Source organism: Acartia tonsa, chromosome 13 (genome assembly GCF_053477335.1).
Source record: "Acartia tonsa isolate MP-2025a chromosome 13, ASM5347733v1, whole genome shotgun sequence".
Lineage (NCBI taxonomy): Eukaryota > Metazoa > Arthropoda > Copepoda > Calanoida > Acartiidae > Acartia > Acartia tonsa.
Window position 1 is genome coordinate 22,807,711 of NC_137272.1, and position 15,579 is coordinate 22,823,289.

Consider the following 15,579-nt stretch of genomic DNA (forward strand, 5'->3'; position numbering starts at 1 on the left):
CATATTTTTAAATCATGAAACATAAAAAGTCATGTAAAAGAGTGTGCAATTAAGCTTTTTTTAAGCTGGTGTTAATTTTTTTTTGGATTATTGATTAAGTTATTTAAGCACAATATAATACCAAAAATCATTGAAAATAAAGTAATCTTTAAAAATAGATTATCATTTTTTTCCTTTTTCTTTATAGTAGTCAGTGTTATAAGTTTAACAGACCCTTATAATTATAAATTAACTTTTTTAGAATTATGATAAAAACGTTTTTTTAAAACCTAACCCTTTTAAATTTCAATTGTTAGTGTAAATGTTTCCCCTTTTATTGACAAAATGTATGAAAAAAATAGAAAAAGAATAAGGAAAACTATTTTGCCCTTTTTTTTGAGAAAATGTATATTGATAATAATAGTAGCATGCTATTGTTAAGCCAACAAAAAAATCTAAGAATTAAAGTTCAACAGACCATAATTATCAAAATGTAAAAAAATGTAATCGTTTCCAAAGACTTTCACCAATATGGCAGGGGTATGGTGCCTGAAAAAATATTAATATTTTAAAGACCATTTACCCTTGTCCATATTCATTTTCAAGGCTCGGCAGCCCGCAACTTAACGCCAAAATACCGCCATTATTCTGTTAAAATAATGTGTTATTTACCCTGACCCATTTTCAATTTATATGAAGATGCTGACCGTTAAAAAAGGTCGGCTTTGAATGTTGCGGCTGCCTAGAATTGTAAATTGTTATCATGTACTATATGAATTTAAGACTTAAATTGTTATTGTAAATAAAGATATATTATTGTAATGAATTGAAACCTAGTAATTTGTCAGAATAAATGTTTTTAAAATTCATCCTTTATTATTTTTTATATTATTTTTCAAACTAGTGGCTTCGGCCCTTACCTATATTTGTGCTCTTATAAAAAGTTTTAAAGCGAAGCTGTTCTAGAATTAGGTTCGGTCCGTCCGTCTGTTCGTAACTGTTATCTTTTTTCTTAATTTAGACATGTTGTCCTATCGATTTCAAACTTTGCTTGATTATTCCTATAACAGTTGGGTACAACTTAGAAAGCATAGCAACTCTACAATCGTTACCAGATAGTCCCTATGTCCTTTGAAATATGTTGGTTTTTTGGCAACATTTTGTGAATAATATAATTATTAAAAAAGACTTAGAAACGTAAAGCCTAGACCAAGCCTAGACCAATATTGTTAAATAGTCAAGCCATTTACGAGACTTACTGTTATAACAAAAATAATAACTACTTTATATCATAGGATAAGAAATGATTAACTTTAAAAGTGAAGCTTTTTTAGAATTAGGATGGGTCCGTCCGTACGTCCGTCACGAACAGTTTTTTGTATAACGGTTAACTCTTTTCGTTAATTTAATTAGGTTTGAATAGTACTATCAAATTTAAAACCTTTTATAGTGATTCCTACAAGAATAGGTAAGATTATTTAGTAATCGTAGCAACTCTATAATCGTTGCCAGAAAGTCCGTACGTCCATTGAAAGCATGCTGATTGTTTACTTTTTTGACATCAAATTTTTGTATGTTATAATTATCCTGTTCATCTGATTTTCGGAACGCAAGGTACAACGTTATAAGCGAAGCACCCCTTTGCAGACTTATGCATTAATATTCTGCATATTCAGTACTGACATTTTTTTGATGTTCGTTTGTTCAAACATTTCAGAGCTTCGCTTTTTTGTTTGTCATTCTTGTTCTGTTTATATTTTCATGACGCCCCAAATGTACGGTTAATGCTTTTAGTTCTTATTAGTCATATACACATATTGACATCTATAGATAATTTTTTCATGGTCCTAGGACAAACACAGGAGTGACAAACGTCAGAGTAAACATTTAACCTATCCAAACCTATTTTAAACTATCTTATAGGTTCTTTAAATACCTTGTAGAAATACTTAATTAACTTAAAATTTTTGACACTCATGCGTTTGTCCACTCCGACGTTTGTCACTCCTGAGTTTGTCATGGAACCCTTTTAAATCATATATAAAAACCCTATTACCTTAGTTTCATCATTCATAAAAGCATTTAAAGTATCCGAAAATGAACCAAAAAATATAAAATATAAGTGTCCAAGTCAATATTGGGATACAGGTATGATCCTGCAGGTCCTAATCATCCTAATTCTTAACTTAATGACGTCATAGCTTTTGATTTTGGGAAGGGGCAAAAATCTGAAATTTCAAATAAGTTTTTTTTTTTTTTTGGGGGGGGGTTGGTAATCTTTTTTTCACATATTTAGGCAAGGACGTCCAAACTTCTTATTTTGGCGAGGGGGGGAGGGGTAAAAAAAATTTGGGAGGAGGAGGGGGGGGGGATAATCACCCCTTTTAACTCCCCCCCTGGACGTCCCTGTTTAAACTACATTTGTGTTCATGGCATCCAGCTGCAATTTTCCTATCAATGGCTTCTTAATTTGTCAAAAAAAATTTAAAATATGCGCAACTTTTAATTTTTCATGGATGGAATTTTCATTAAAAGGTCGTGCTAACAAAGTATTGATTATTACCCAATTATCTAACGATATCGTTTTGGATGCCGTTGATATAAAATGTAGAAGCATCTTTTCAACTAACTTTTAGCCTTTTAAAATCAAATTGTACCTTATTTAAGTACCTTATATTTTTTATTTCAAACAGTCTAAAATGATGAAGGTATAATCAAATTTTCCGTATCGTTTCGAAACCCAATAATATCCGGTGGATTAGTACCGGTTTTCAGCCACACTGAAAAGTTATGTCTAGGATTTTATTATTTCCAGTTTTCCACGAATATAAAATGTACAATAATAAGATTGAAACCATTTCTTTACCCCCATGCCTCCGGCATCCCGGGGCTAAAATCGCAAAAAGCTGTTTATAATACGAGAAATAACTATTCTCATTTTTTCCCTTAAATGGCCATGCACGTATAGGATATATTTGTCCTTGGTTGTTTCTAAGTGATTTTGTTTATTAAATTCAGTGGTGCAAATCTGAAAATTTTGTAACCACATGATAACTTTACAAAAAGTAAATTGATGAAGGAAAATTAAGAGAGATGATATGATAAAAAATAGAAAATTCAAGAAACTTTATATTCAATACATTTATAGTTCTCTTGTAGTTTGATCGACAGACCTACGGTCCAAGTTAGTTGTATAATGTATACTAGATGCTCTTTGAAAAGGGAATCTTCAGAAAAAATCGGTAGCCTTTCATAGATAAGAGCTGAGAAAATCACATTTCCCGCAGAGCGTTATAGACTGACTGGCGGACTGACAGACAAACTGTCTGAAAGAAAAAAAAAAACATAGCGACCCTCCCTAACCCCCTACCATATCTAACCTTTGAAAATACAGGATAACTTAAATCACAAAAGTTATAAAAAAGTAAAGTCAATAAATGTAAATCCTAAATTTCTTCACATAGAAAAGTGTATAAAAATACACTAAAAATGCATTTTTAGCTTTTTATATACGTACTTTTTAACCCCTTTTCATTATTTGATTTTAAATATTGTGTTTTAGTTGAGTTCTAGAGTGGCAGGGGGAGGGGGGTTAGGGTTGAAATGAAAACAGAATTTCAAAGATACCATATTCATTATTTATAAAATGTACAACTTCGTTTTCAGAAAAATTTATACTTCTTCATATCTTATTAATGATATAGGGGTTTGGACTGCTGCAGCTGTGGGGTGGTTTAGGCTAAATGATGCTTAGATTAACTGCGGCGTAGAGTGGTGTATTCCTCATCCAAGCCGCTTAGCTTTCTCAGATCCGTGCAGTTTGTTCAATTGGGACTCTAACTTTTTTCTATAGCTGCGTAGATGAGAGACGCTTCAGTGCTGAAGGTGCAGTTCAATTTAAATTTGATGGCTGTAGCTGAGACTGACTTCAGCTGAACGGTTGAGTGTGAGGAATATTGAAAGGCTTATTTAAACCGGGCGACTGAGGACGAGGCTCTTGTGAGCCCTGCAGCTGAAAAACAAAAGCTCTGAAAAATGGGGGAGGGAGAGGATATTAGGCTGTTTATTACACTAGTCCCCAAAGTTTAATAATAACGTTTTCTTTTTCGTTGGCTTAAAAACTTTGGCGACTTTTATTGAATTTTGATTGGTTGGTTCAATTAGTGTCCAAACGGTTTAACTACTAATTGTAATCTGCAATCTCGACTTAACACCCTGTCATAACAAGAGACATTGAAAATGGTTCTACTGCTGCTATGTCAGGTGTAAGAATGCCTTGACCAATAACAAGCGCAACTCATTACCATGCACAGTTAGGACTTCTAAGACAAAGGTTTGTGTGTCTAAAGGGCAAATGTATGTTTCAAGGTGCGTGGAGCGGTACCAAGTCCCCTAAAGGTTAAAATCTTTTTCTATGCAATAGTTTTGAATTAAGAAAAAATGTTTTTTTTATGTATTATTCTTATCTTTTTTTAGGGTTTCTTATGGAGGAAAACTACCATAAAAAAAGTATTATTAGCTTTCAGTACTGCGCTTTTTATGGAGACAATTGTCCTGTTTTTTTTATGGCTTCTAATTGAGGAAAAGTTATCATTTAAAAATTTTGTTGCTACGCTGATTTTCGTGGAAAACAAGGTCATTTACAACCAAGACTAAGATATTTGCACAGATCTAAAGGGTCAAGGTAATAAGGCCGATAAATTGATGTGCATCCCCAATGATGATACAAAAAATTACCCCTCCTAGTGATTAAAATTAATGGTTGAAACGTTTGAACACTCAACTTAACGAAACAACCCATCAAAAGTTGACTGAGTTCCCAAGTTCACCAGTTCTTCGAATTTTTCACAGTAACTTTTCTCCTATTTTTAGCTCTAACCCTGCGGGGCCAATTACCTAACCCTGTGGGGGCAATCACCTAACCCAATATAACCTAACCTAACCTAAAATAACCTATAAAAAGCTATTTTAAAAATACGACGAAATATGGGGCGATGTTACGAAAAGGACTATTCCCTAATCTTTCAATAAATATATAAAGTCTAGATAAACAAATCCTTAATTGAACCAATTGGAGCACATTGTAGGAATAATTCAACCACATTATTAGTTAGATAGTGTCCTGTACATCATTTAACGAAACAGTATTTTTTCGTATTTATTCCATGTAATAAGTGAGATACAATGAACTGATTAGGATAAAATAAAACTGATTGTCTGAATGACCATCTAGGGTAATAAATCTATTGTTATACCTTTTTATTTTTCTAATCTGAGTAGCGCACCAAATCTACAATTAGAATATGCCAGTACGCTCTTGAATCACAAGTAAGACTTAGACATTAAGCTATAAAAATTGGAAAGAATTTTAATGAATATAATAGATTTGAAATCTGCATAAAATTTTAAGGAATTTTTTATAAAATTCGTTTTTTGTATAATTCTTTATCTATAAGCGCAAATACAAATTAAGTTAAATAATTTTGACATCTGTGATTGGTGGATTGAAAACTATCTGCGCCCTGATTGGAGAAGCTTAAGTGACGTACATCATTCAACCAATTAGAGCGCAGGTAGTTTCCAATCCACCTATCCTATTGGTCAAAAATTATTAACTTAAATTGGATTTGCGCTTTTAAATAATGAATTATATAAAAACGAATTTTATAAAAAATCCTTAAAACTTTATGCAGATTTCAAATCTATTTTATTCATTAAAATTCTTTCCAATTTTTATAGCTTATTAGACATAACATCACTGAATGACAAACCAACAAATCTTAAGGATTACAGTGTAGCTTCGCTACTAATAAAAATTGTCCAAAACCATGTGCTTTGATTCTGTAGACAAGTGTACAAATTTAAGTGGTGTTTTCCCTCAAAGCGTCATTTTAAGCACAGCACCCATTTTCCCTTAATTTTATATAAGGGTTGTAGTTTTTCGTTTGGTTATTTCTTACTTTAGGTCAGGTTAGGTTAGGTTAGGTTACATTGATTACCGAGTAGCCAAGCAGGGCTAGGGCACCACAGGTACACCTCACACAGTAGTTAGGTATAGGATTTTTAAAAAAAGATAAGGGTGAGTAGGGTTTCAGTGCTCGACAGACAATTTAAGGGAAAGTTAAAGCAATTTTTACTTTTTTTGTAATTATCAAAGACATGAATAAACACTCTCAAAAAAGAAAAAGCATCAGATTTGGCTAAAACTGCTTTTAAGAGCAAAGCTGTTCTATAATTAGGGTAATTCCGTACGTCTGTTCGTTGGTAACATATAGCTCTTATCGTTAATTTAGGCATGTTAGAATGTTGTAACATTTCAATAAACAACAAATGAGTTAAATGTTTATAAAACTTTGGGTACTGGTATAATTTACTGTCCAATGTCCCCTCCCTCCCTGAAACACACACATCCAACTACTTTAATTTCTAAAATTCGCGATCACTTTCTGTGCAATAATTATTGCAATGTAGTGGAGAAACAAATGATTTGTCATCTGGGCTTTTACATTTTTAACAAGGACAGCTATGTGTATAAATAGCGCAGCAAGATAAGTAAATGCATTTTATAGAAAACTTTGGACCATGAAAAGAAAACGAAATAGCGGGTTTCGTCGTTTTTTCGCAGTAGCTTTTGATAGGTTATTTGAGGATAGATAAATGATAATGATTGCCCCGCAGTGTTAGAGCCCTCCGCAAGGTCTAGAAATAGAAGAAAAGTTAGTGTAAAAATACGACGAAACCCGCTACTTCGTTTTCTTTCCATGATTCAAAACTTTAAATGCCGTTAAATGTAAAGAATAGTTTTTTTTATAAATTAATTAGCCCATATTAACTCGAAGTTGGATTATTTTAAATGGGATATCTTTTACTGTTATTAAAGTATATGATTTTAAGGGCCAATTTAAAAGACCTCAAGACACAAACAAAACTACACATCTAAAATCTTCAATTTATAGGGGTGGAGTGTTTTTATGCTTTACTAGGAACTTTGGGGAAAACCGCAAAAAAATTATGAGAGGATTATTTAATACCAATATGATAAATCGCATTATAGGACGTAGAGAGATTAGCTAGCAATATTTGAAGAGTAGATACGCTCCTGCAAGAATAGGTTTATCATCATATTTTTATACATTTTACCAGGGGAAAATAATAACCCTTTAAAAAATAAAAACCCGCGATTGCACATATTCCCTCAAGTCGTTGATGAGGCGAACCTTGTACCTTCTGCTGCCAGGTCAGATGCGCAACATCAAGGATGTCCAAACTTTTTATTTGGGGGGGGGGGGGGGGAGGGGGTAATCTTTATTTCATAGAGGCAAGGACGTCAAAGCTTTTTTTATTTAGGTGAAATTTTTGGATGCCTACGGCATAAAGAACAAAGGTCAAGGTGTATTCTATTAAAGATAGGACAATGGGAGGTAAATTGATACCTTGCTTTATTTCTTATTTATTTGTAAATTATGCCACTTAGAAATTCTAGATATTTGATGATAGAATAGGTTAAATGTCTGAGAGAGAGGGGGACATTGGGCTGTTTATTAAACTAGTCACCAAAGTTTTACAATAACGTTTTCTTATTTGTTGGCTTAACAACTTTAAGACCTTAAATTTTGATTGGTGGGTTTATTAAGTTGAGTGTTTAAACCACTGATTTTAATCTATAGAAGGGGTAATTTTGTGTGTCATCATTAGAGATGTACATCAATTTATTGGCCCTTGTCTTATCCCTTTAGATCCTTTATATGTATAGAATTTTAAGCTCCACTTCCATTTTCCATTTTTTTCAACGTTTTTTGAGAAATATTTTCCCCTTTAATGTGCTTCAATTGTTTTGTAAAAATGTTGTCGGAAATATTTGGTATAAAACAATGCAATTTTTTTAAGAACCTCATATCAGACTTAATCTGTCAACGGATAAGGTAAAAAATAATTATTATTTTCATTCACTTAGGATTTTTTTAAAAATTCAAGTGAGAAAAAATACAAAAATATAAGTTATTATAAAACAAGGATGACAACATCCATAAAAGCGAAGCTCTGAAACGATATGACAGACGAACATTAACTTTTGTTGAGTGTCAGAACTGAATATACAAAACATGAAAATATAAGGTTTGACAAAATTATAGGTAAATTTGTTGCAAAACTTCTTAAATACAGAATTCTGTTTAAGGACATACTGACATATTTAATACTTGATTGTAGAGATGCTTCGCTAATAATATTGAACCTTATTGTAATAGGAATCAGTAATAAAAAATCAGATCAATCGGATAATTTTAACACATAAAAAATTGTTATTAAAAAAGTAAAAAAATCAACATGTTTAAAATGGACGTACGGACATTCTGGTAACGATTATAGAGATTCTGCGCGTTCTAAATCGTACCTAACTACTACAGGAATCACCATACAAAGTTTGAAATCGATAGGACAATTCTAACATGCCTAAATTAACGAATAAAAGCTAACTATCTCGGACGGACAGACGGACGTACGGACGGACCGACCCTAATTATAGAAAAGCTTCGCTTTTAAAAATAAGTTATTGTAATAATATTTTAAAAATTCTATTATAATTATACCAAGGAATTGAAATATCTATATATATAAGTAATTGGATGTCTATCTCTCTATGTATGATTCTTTCTTAAAATGAAGCTTTTTATTGGTCCAATGAAGGTTTACAACTATTTTGGAGGAGAGTACCGACATCCTCGCCGTTAGGCCCCCTTCCCCAAATTTTTCATTTTTAAAATTTTGAGTTTCCCGCCCCCATCCTTCATGTGTCCCTAGAGGCCTCTAGGAACGTATCCTCTAACAGGAAATGAATAAACTAAGAATAATAAAATTTAGAAGTAGTATGATTCATAATAGTAAAATTTACTTACATGTTATGCCAAATCAAATGAATTTTTTTAGGCTAGCCTATAAGATAATGTTTCCTAAGTCCTGTATATCCTTTTATATTTATGTTTAAGGCGAAGGCTAGCCGAAGAAAATTTAGAGGTTTTGGTCCTATCTTTTAATTGATAGAAAAAGATATCTAAGCAAAATTTTTATGTAAATTTATTTGTCAATTCTAAGATGATTAATATTATTTTATATTTTTGAGTACAATATAATATGAAAATATTATTCCTATAACTTAGTAATTAAGCATACACTACAAACGGACCTCCTTGGTAAGAAAATCTTCTTTTTTCAACGATTTAATAAAAGAATATCATTTACAGGATGAAGACAATTACAGCAACTATTGTGTTGGTAGCAAGCTTTGTGGCCCCAGGTTCTACAACCTTTTCCCCCCACAATATTTTAAGTTACCACAGGCTAAATTGAACAGAAAATAATCGAAGATGATTAAAGTCCCTCAACAGATTATGACGTCATATGATAAAATAACCAATGAGAGGCCTGCGTAAATTTTACCATTGTTCAATCACAATGTATACTGGCCTCTCATTGGTTATTCTATCGTATGACGTCAAAATCTGTGGAGGGGCTTTAATCATTTTCAAAATAATCTGTTTTTTTTTATTAGAATTTTAATTTTCTTAATAATTTTAATTGTTTCTTAAGTGTGCTTTCATAAAAAATTTGATTTATTTAATAATTTAGTTTAGCTTATGATATTTTTGTTTTATATTGCTCCGCAGGGTTAGGGCAATTTAATTTATTGAAATGTAAGAAAGGTGGTAGGGGGAAGGGGATTACGCGGTTGATAAGCAATTTTAGGGAAATCACCAGTGTTGAAACATTTATCTCGTATTCATTCGAAACCGATTAATATCCGGTGGATTAGAACCGGTTCTCATCCATACGAAAAAATTATGTATAGTATTGTATTACATCCAGTTTTCTACGAATATAAAAATGAACAATCATAAGATTGAAACCATTTTTTTAGCTTGTGCGTATGGCATCTTGGGGCTAAAAAACGGGTTTTAATCTTTAAACTGAATATTTTATATCCGCGGAAAGCTGTTTATAATACGATGAGAGGAATAACTATTCTATCCTCAAGGCATGGGTATGGGCATGCCTAAAGCGATGCAGGAGATGATGGACTACTACAACCTGTATGCCAGCTGCTTTGGTCAGGAGGCCATGGCGGAATACATGGTGGCCATTCAGGAATGATCCTTTCATTAAAGTTAAAGAAATGAAGGACAAGAGCTATTTATAACTTATGATATTAAAAAGGAGGGGGGGGGGGGTGGGGATGTTAGCCTTTTTTAATATTAATTTAGGCCCTAGATTATGGATTAGGCTAATTTTCTGCCCTTCCCTTCTCTTTTTAGAGTAACAGCAGTTAGTAAGTTATAATAACACTTTTTAAATATTTTTTTTATACTTAATCAAAGGATTATAAACTTTAGCAAGCCACTAAGAGCTGTATGAGTGTGTCAGCACCTCTGGAGCTGCTGGAAGCTGTTCAGCAGCTGAATGAGATTGAGATGAGTGATGTCGAGGAACTGCTCAAGAACAATCCTTCTCTTGCTCAACTCATTACTGGGTAACATTTTATTTTCAGTGCTGGCAGACGCGCGTCAGCCGCGACTAAGCCGTCAAATATAAAACTGTTTTGATGCTTTGAATTTTGTTTAAAGAGGGATTGTCATATTTGGTTCTGGTTTAGACTTTTTGATTTTAAAAAATATGTTTTGTTGATTTCCCTGAGGCTTACAGGCGACTGCTTATTTTGTTATTGTGCAGCTACTTTATAGCACGATTGTTTTCTCCGTCTTTCCGTTTGGATCTTTTTAAATCCGTGGTATTCACTGGGTTATTCTTGGGTGATGTGCGAAGCGCACCGAAAATTTTGTCATTCCACCAAATCAAATTCTAAGGGGATTGTGAGCTTTGTGGTGGTGATATACAGACAACAAGAAAGGTCTTGCAAGGGGTTGTCAGGTGCTTGAATGCTCCAACTTCTAAACACGCCTCAGAATAGGATTTACTCGGCTCAAAAACTATGGGTACTTATTAAATTATGATTGGTTGATTCCAAAATGATAGTTTCCAGACTTTCTAATCAATAATTTCAATGTTTTTGTTTATCATCATTGGGGATGTACTTAAATATAACGTCTTATCCACAAAGATCCCTTTAAAAACTTCTGATAATTCTTAAAGCAGAACAAAAATCCAGAAATCAAATCTGCTTATTGTATAGAAAGGTTTCGTGTTTTTTTTTGGAATAATAATTTTACTTGACGTCATATTTATTTATCAAAATCCACACACACACACATTTTAGCTAAAATATCCAGAACAATGGATACATTATCTGTAATAATAAAAGTAGAATGCTGTCTGTCATTCAAGATCTCACTACACAATAGACCATGGGTTCTGTTTAAAAAATCTAGTTTTGTCACCCCTTGCCTCTAGGGGAGGAAGGGGAAATAGCACAAAACCAACCCGACACACTCATTAATCTTCCTTGGGAAGTATAATAACAAATCGGACTGACATTTTTGAGATCTTTAGCATCAGAAAAAAAGCATATTTATTTCATATTTAATAGGATATAAATATTTTAAGATATTTAAGACTAAACTGACTTTAATTGATAAAATTTAAGGCTGTATACAGTCAAAACTCTATATTATTATAATTCCTTGTTAATTTAGTCGCAAGAAACGTCAAGTTGACACTGGGTTGACCGATGCAGAGATGACCAAGCTGACTGATAATATTGCCACCCAAAAGGAATGAATATTATTAATGGTCAATTTCAATTTAACAAAAAAAGGACCATTTTTCATAAAAAAAGAAATTTTGGTGCATTTTTTAGTCATCTCTAGTTAGAAGATCTCAACTTACAGCAGGGTTCTAGCTTCCTGTGAAAGGAACATGTTTGTTACAATTTCAAGACAGTAAAGACGGGTTTTCTGTGATAAAGATAAAAACAGGCTTTTAGCATTCTTGTCGAATACTTGAGTATTATGCAATTTTTTTTTAATCAACTAACATTGAAAGATTTTTTATTTGATAACTTAAATCAAATGATGTGTTTCACAGGTTAATAGCAATAGTAATAGTATAGGGATATCATTGAAAATATCCACTTTTCCTCAATATTTCTTAAATAATATTTTTCGAATTCCAGGAACATATGTTGACAAAAATTAGCAATCTGACTTGTGTTCTAGCTCAGGAAATTATTCTTTTAAATTATTTAGTAGCTCTGCACACTGACCCCTAATCAAGGGAAGGCCGTGGGGGGAGTCTATGTATGTGTCTTTTAATGAAAATTTAGCAAAATATTAATATATTAATCACGCAACCTCTCTTTCATCTATGCATAATACAAAAGTAAAAGATGTCTCTCTGTTTGTCTGTATGTCCTGATGACCGATTGGGCTCTACTTTTCTGGTTTATGCTATTGGCTATTTCCTTATTACTCGGATCAAAATAAAAAATTATTCAAAACAAAAATAAAAATGGGGGTTCAAATGACATATCCCTACCATTTTAAGAAAGTAACAGGATGTATAAGTGCACGTGTCTATGTCCAGTAAGGTTTTAGGTTATTTTCAGATCTAATAGACCTAAAAATTCAATTAAATAATTGGAACTAAAATAAAATAAAAGAATACAACCCTCAGATGGAAATTCTGACCCCCACAGCAGATATCAACATTGAGGCTTTCTCATTCGAAAATATGAAAGAACAACTCAAGGAATTGGTTCATACAAAATTTTAATAGTTATTTCTCGCATCGTATTATAAACAGCTTTCCGCGGATGTAGAATTTTACCCAGAGGTGCCGAAGGTACGGGCTAAAAAAACTGGCTTTAATCTTATGATTGTACATTCTACATCAGAGGAAAGCTGAATATAATAGGATGCTAGACATAGTTTTTTCGTATGGATGAGAACCGGTTCTTATCCACCGGATTCGAATGAGTACGAGAAAATATTTTTCTTTTCTTTAATAATCCATGATTGATAAGGCAATAGAGATAAATAGATATTCATGTTTGATTATGATAAACAAGATTACCCCTTCTGTAATGTGTGATTGTGGACCCTGAATTGTAAAATTGACCATTTTGACCCACGCTATTTATACATCGAAAAAATTTGGCTATTAAGACATTTTTAAATTTTTTTTTATGGACTGCACAATTATAGCCGGATAATCCCAATATTGTGGCTTTTTAAATTATTTAAAACTGTGTCTTGCCAACATTGAATTATCTACAGTTACCTATCAAGAGTAGGTGTCTCTTTGGGATTTAGTCATCTCAATGCACCTTAAATCACACTTAGTATCTCATAAAATTGCTGTGTAAAACAACTATGCATCTGATGAATATTAGGTTTTAGGTAACAGTACCATTTTTATAAACCATGGATGAGGTCCGCAGGGTTATGGAGGAGCCGGAGACGATGAGGACTTTGTTCGAGTCCTGACCAACAGCTACTCTGACTGCTATGACATCTCTGAATCCTGGCCACAGAAGAACCTGGATAGACACCCCCTGATGCAGGTATCCAGTTATCATAATATATATCTAGTAATTGAAATATCTATCTGTGCCTCCATCTATTGCTACAATCTATCACTAAAATCTATTGATACAATCTATCCCTATAATCTATCGCTTCAATCTATCGCCTATCGCTACAATCTATCACTAGCATTACAATCTATTATTACATTAATTTATCAAAATCAATTTAGGCATTTGGTAGACAGCACATTTTCTTGAACTGCATGCACAAGATGGAGGAGAAGTTGTGCTACAAGTACCAGGCCTACATGGGACTCAAGATCTTCCATGGACTTGACACAGGTAGAACCAGTCTTAATTTGGTTACAAATTTTTTAGGAAGATGTCTCTATGTGTATTTTGGCTGATAAATATATACAGAAGTTGAACCATCAGAACAATATAGTCAAAATAGTTACACTTAGAGTCAACAACTTTGAGGTTTTCTAAGTCTATTTTGATGGTGACCTAAAAATTTGTTGTTAAGAATATCTAGCCCTAAATTAATTGCTAGATGACCCAAACTAAACTAAAACATAAAAAGTAATTCAAATTATTAACACAGTGTGTATTTTTTTTGTATAATTCACTAACAGCTTGATATTACCCTATAACAAATTTATACTGTTTATCCTTGTGATATCTAAATAGTGTTTATATCCAAATTTGATTTACATTGTTCAAAAAATAAATGCTAGGTGACAGATATAAGGTATGACCAACAAGCGAAATAAATCTAAAATAATATTTGGGGGGCAAATGGAGAGGTCGTCAAATCTACAGTGTGTTGCCCCTCAAAGACAGCTGAAAAACGCATATAGGTTTCGTGATTTTTTCGAATTAATTTCGTTGTTGATATGAGCTCCCTAGGTGAATAAATAATTAGCTAATTTAACTTTTTATTTTTTTAGCTGTCAACAACTTGGAGCTGCCTGGTGATAAATTTGATGCTGCTACAGCTGCTCTCATGGTCATGTGCGAGAATGAAACTGATGAGGAGAAGTTTATCAACAAATTCTTCTGGTCAAGATCTGATATGTAGATTAGAGTCTCTGACACCTCCAGAAATCTCCCAAATTCCTGAATTTTAGGAAGGATAAGGAATAAATAAATGTATAATTATAGATGTATAATCCAGACAACTACCTGGCCCAAGTGGCAGAGACACTTTTCGTCAGCTAGCAAATTGCTTTTTGTTCTTTTATGCCCCCTCTATTCTTTTACTTCAATTAATAAGTAATGTTTGTTTAACTATCCTTAATTAGAAACAGGGCAACTTTGTATTAAAGTAGTGCAGCATCAATAGTTTAGATTATAAAAGAATAGTTAAATAAAATATCATAGTATGGCAGAGGACATGAAGGGAAGGGAGGAAATGAGGTACTATCCCCTGTAAACATTTTTAAGGAAAACGATTGTTTAAATCTGCTTCTTTTAAAAAATGATATTGACCATAACTATGTCAAAAAAAGGTCAACAGAAAAGATAGTTTTTGCATAAGATGCTTTCGTAGCTATTCTTTTGTGCCCTAGGAAAATGGGAATAGATGTCACCGCTTTTGGCCTACCTATTCTATTGACGTCATAGTAGAGGGAAAGAGGAAGGGAAAGAAACCCCATAGGGTATTTCCAAACGTCAATATAATAGGTTGGCCAAAAGCAGTGACATCTATCCCCATTTTGCTAAGGCACTAAACACAGCTACGATGCTTAAATATTTACTTTACAAGCATTAGATTTTAAATATCTTTCTAAAACAAGGAAAATTTATGAAAATACTTAAAGTATACTAGTGAATATATGATATAATATAAGTTCAACCATTTTTAATTCCTTTATCCTTATTTCTAGGGCATTTATCTTCATTGGAAAGAAACAAAAAAAATTAAAGTAACATTTTTATGACTTTGTTTTTGTAAATTTCTATTAAATAAAAGTTTAAATTTATAAAATTGACTTTTTTTTTATTAAATGGTGATTTCTAGAAGAGTTCTAAGCAAAGCTTCTCTATAATAAAATAAGTCTTAAAATATAAGTGCGCTAATATTAAGATAATTTTGAAAGAGGTAAGAGTGGAGGTAAAGCTTC

General features: G+C 32.5%; 1 protein-coding gene and 1 long non-coding RNA gene across 2 annotated transcripts; both read left to right on the top strand.

Annotated features, from left to right (window-relative positions):
- The first annotated feature begins 7,835 nt into the window (after positions 1–7,835).
- LOC145303908 (uncharacterized) lies at positions 7,836–10,143 on the top strand. Its single transcript, XR_013873861.1, has 3 exons — positions 7,836–7,901; positions 9,219–9,271; positions 10,010–10,143. It is a non-coding gene; the product is annotated as an uncharacterized LOC145303908 (long non-coding RNA).
- A 197-nt stretch (positions 10,144–10,340) lies between these two features.
- Positions 10,341–15,443, top strand: LOC145303909 (uncharacterized). Its single transcript, XM_080145572.1, has 7 exons — positions 10,341–10,501; positions 11,622–11,698; positions 12,099–12,143; positions 12,596–12,673; positions 13,365–13,489; positions 13,684–13,795; positions 14,404–15,443. The coding sequence occupies exons 1-7, from the start codon at positions 10,383–10,385 to the stop codon at positions 14,532–14,534; spliced, it is 687 nt and encodes a 228-aa protein (XP_080001698.1). The 5' UTR covers positions 10,341–10,382; the 3' UTR covers positions 14,535–15,443.
- The last annotated feature ends 136 nt before the right edge of the window (positions 15,444–15,579 follow it).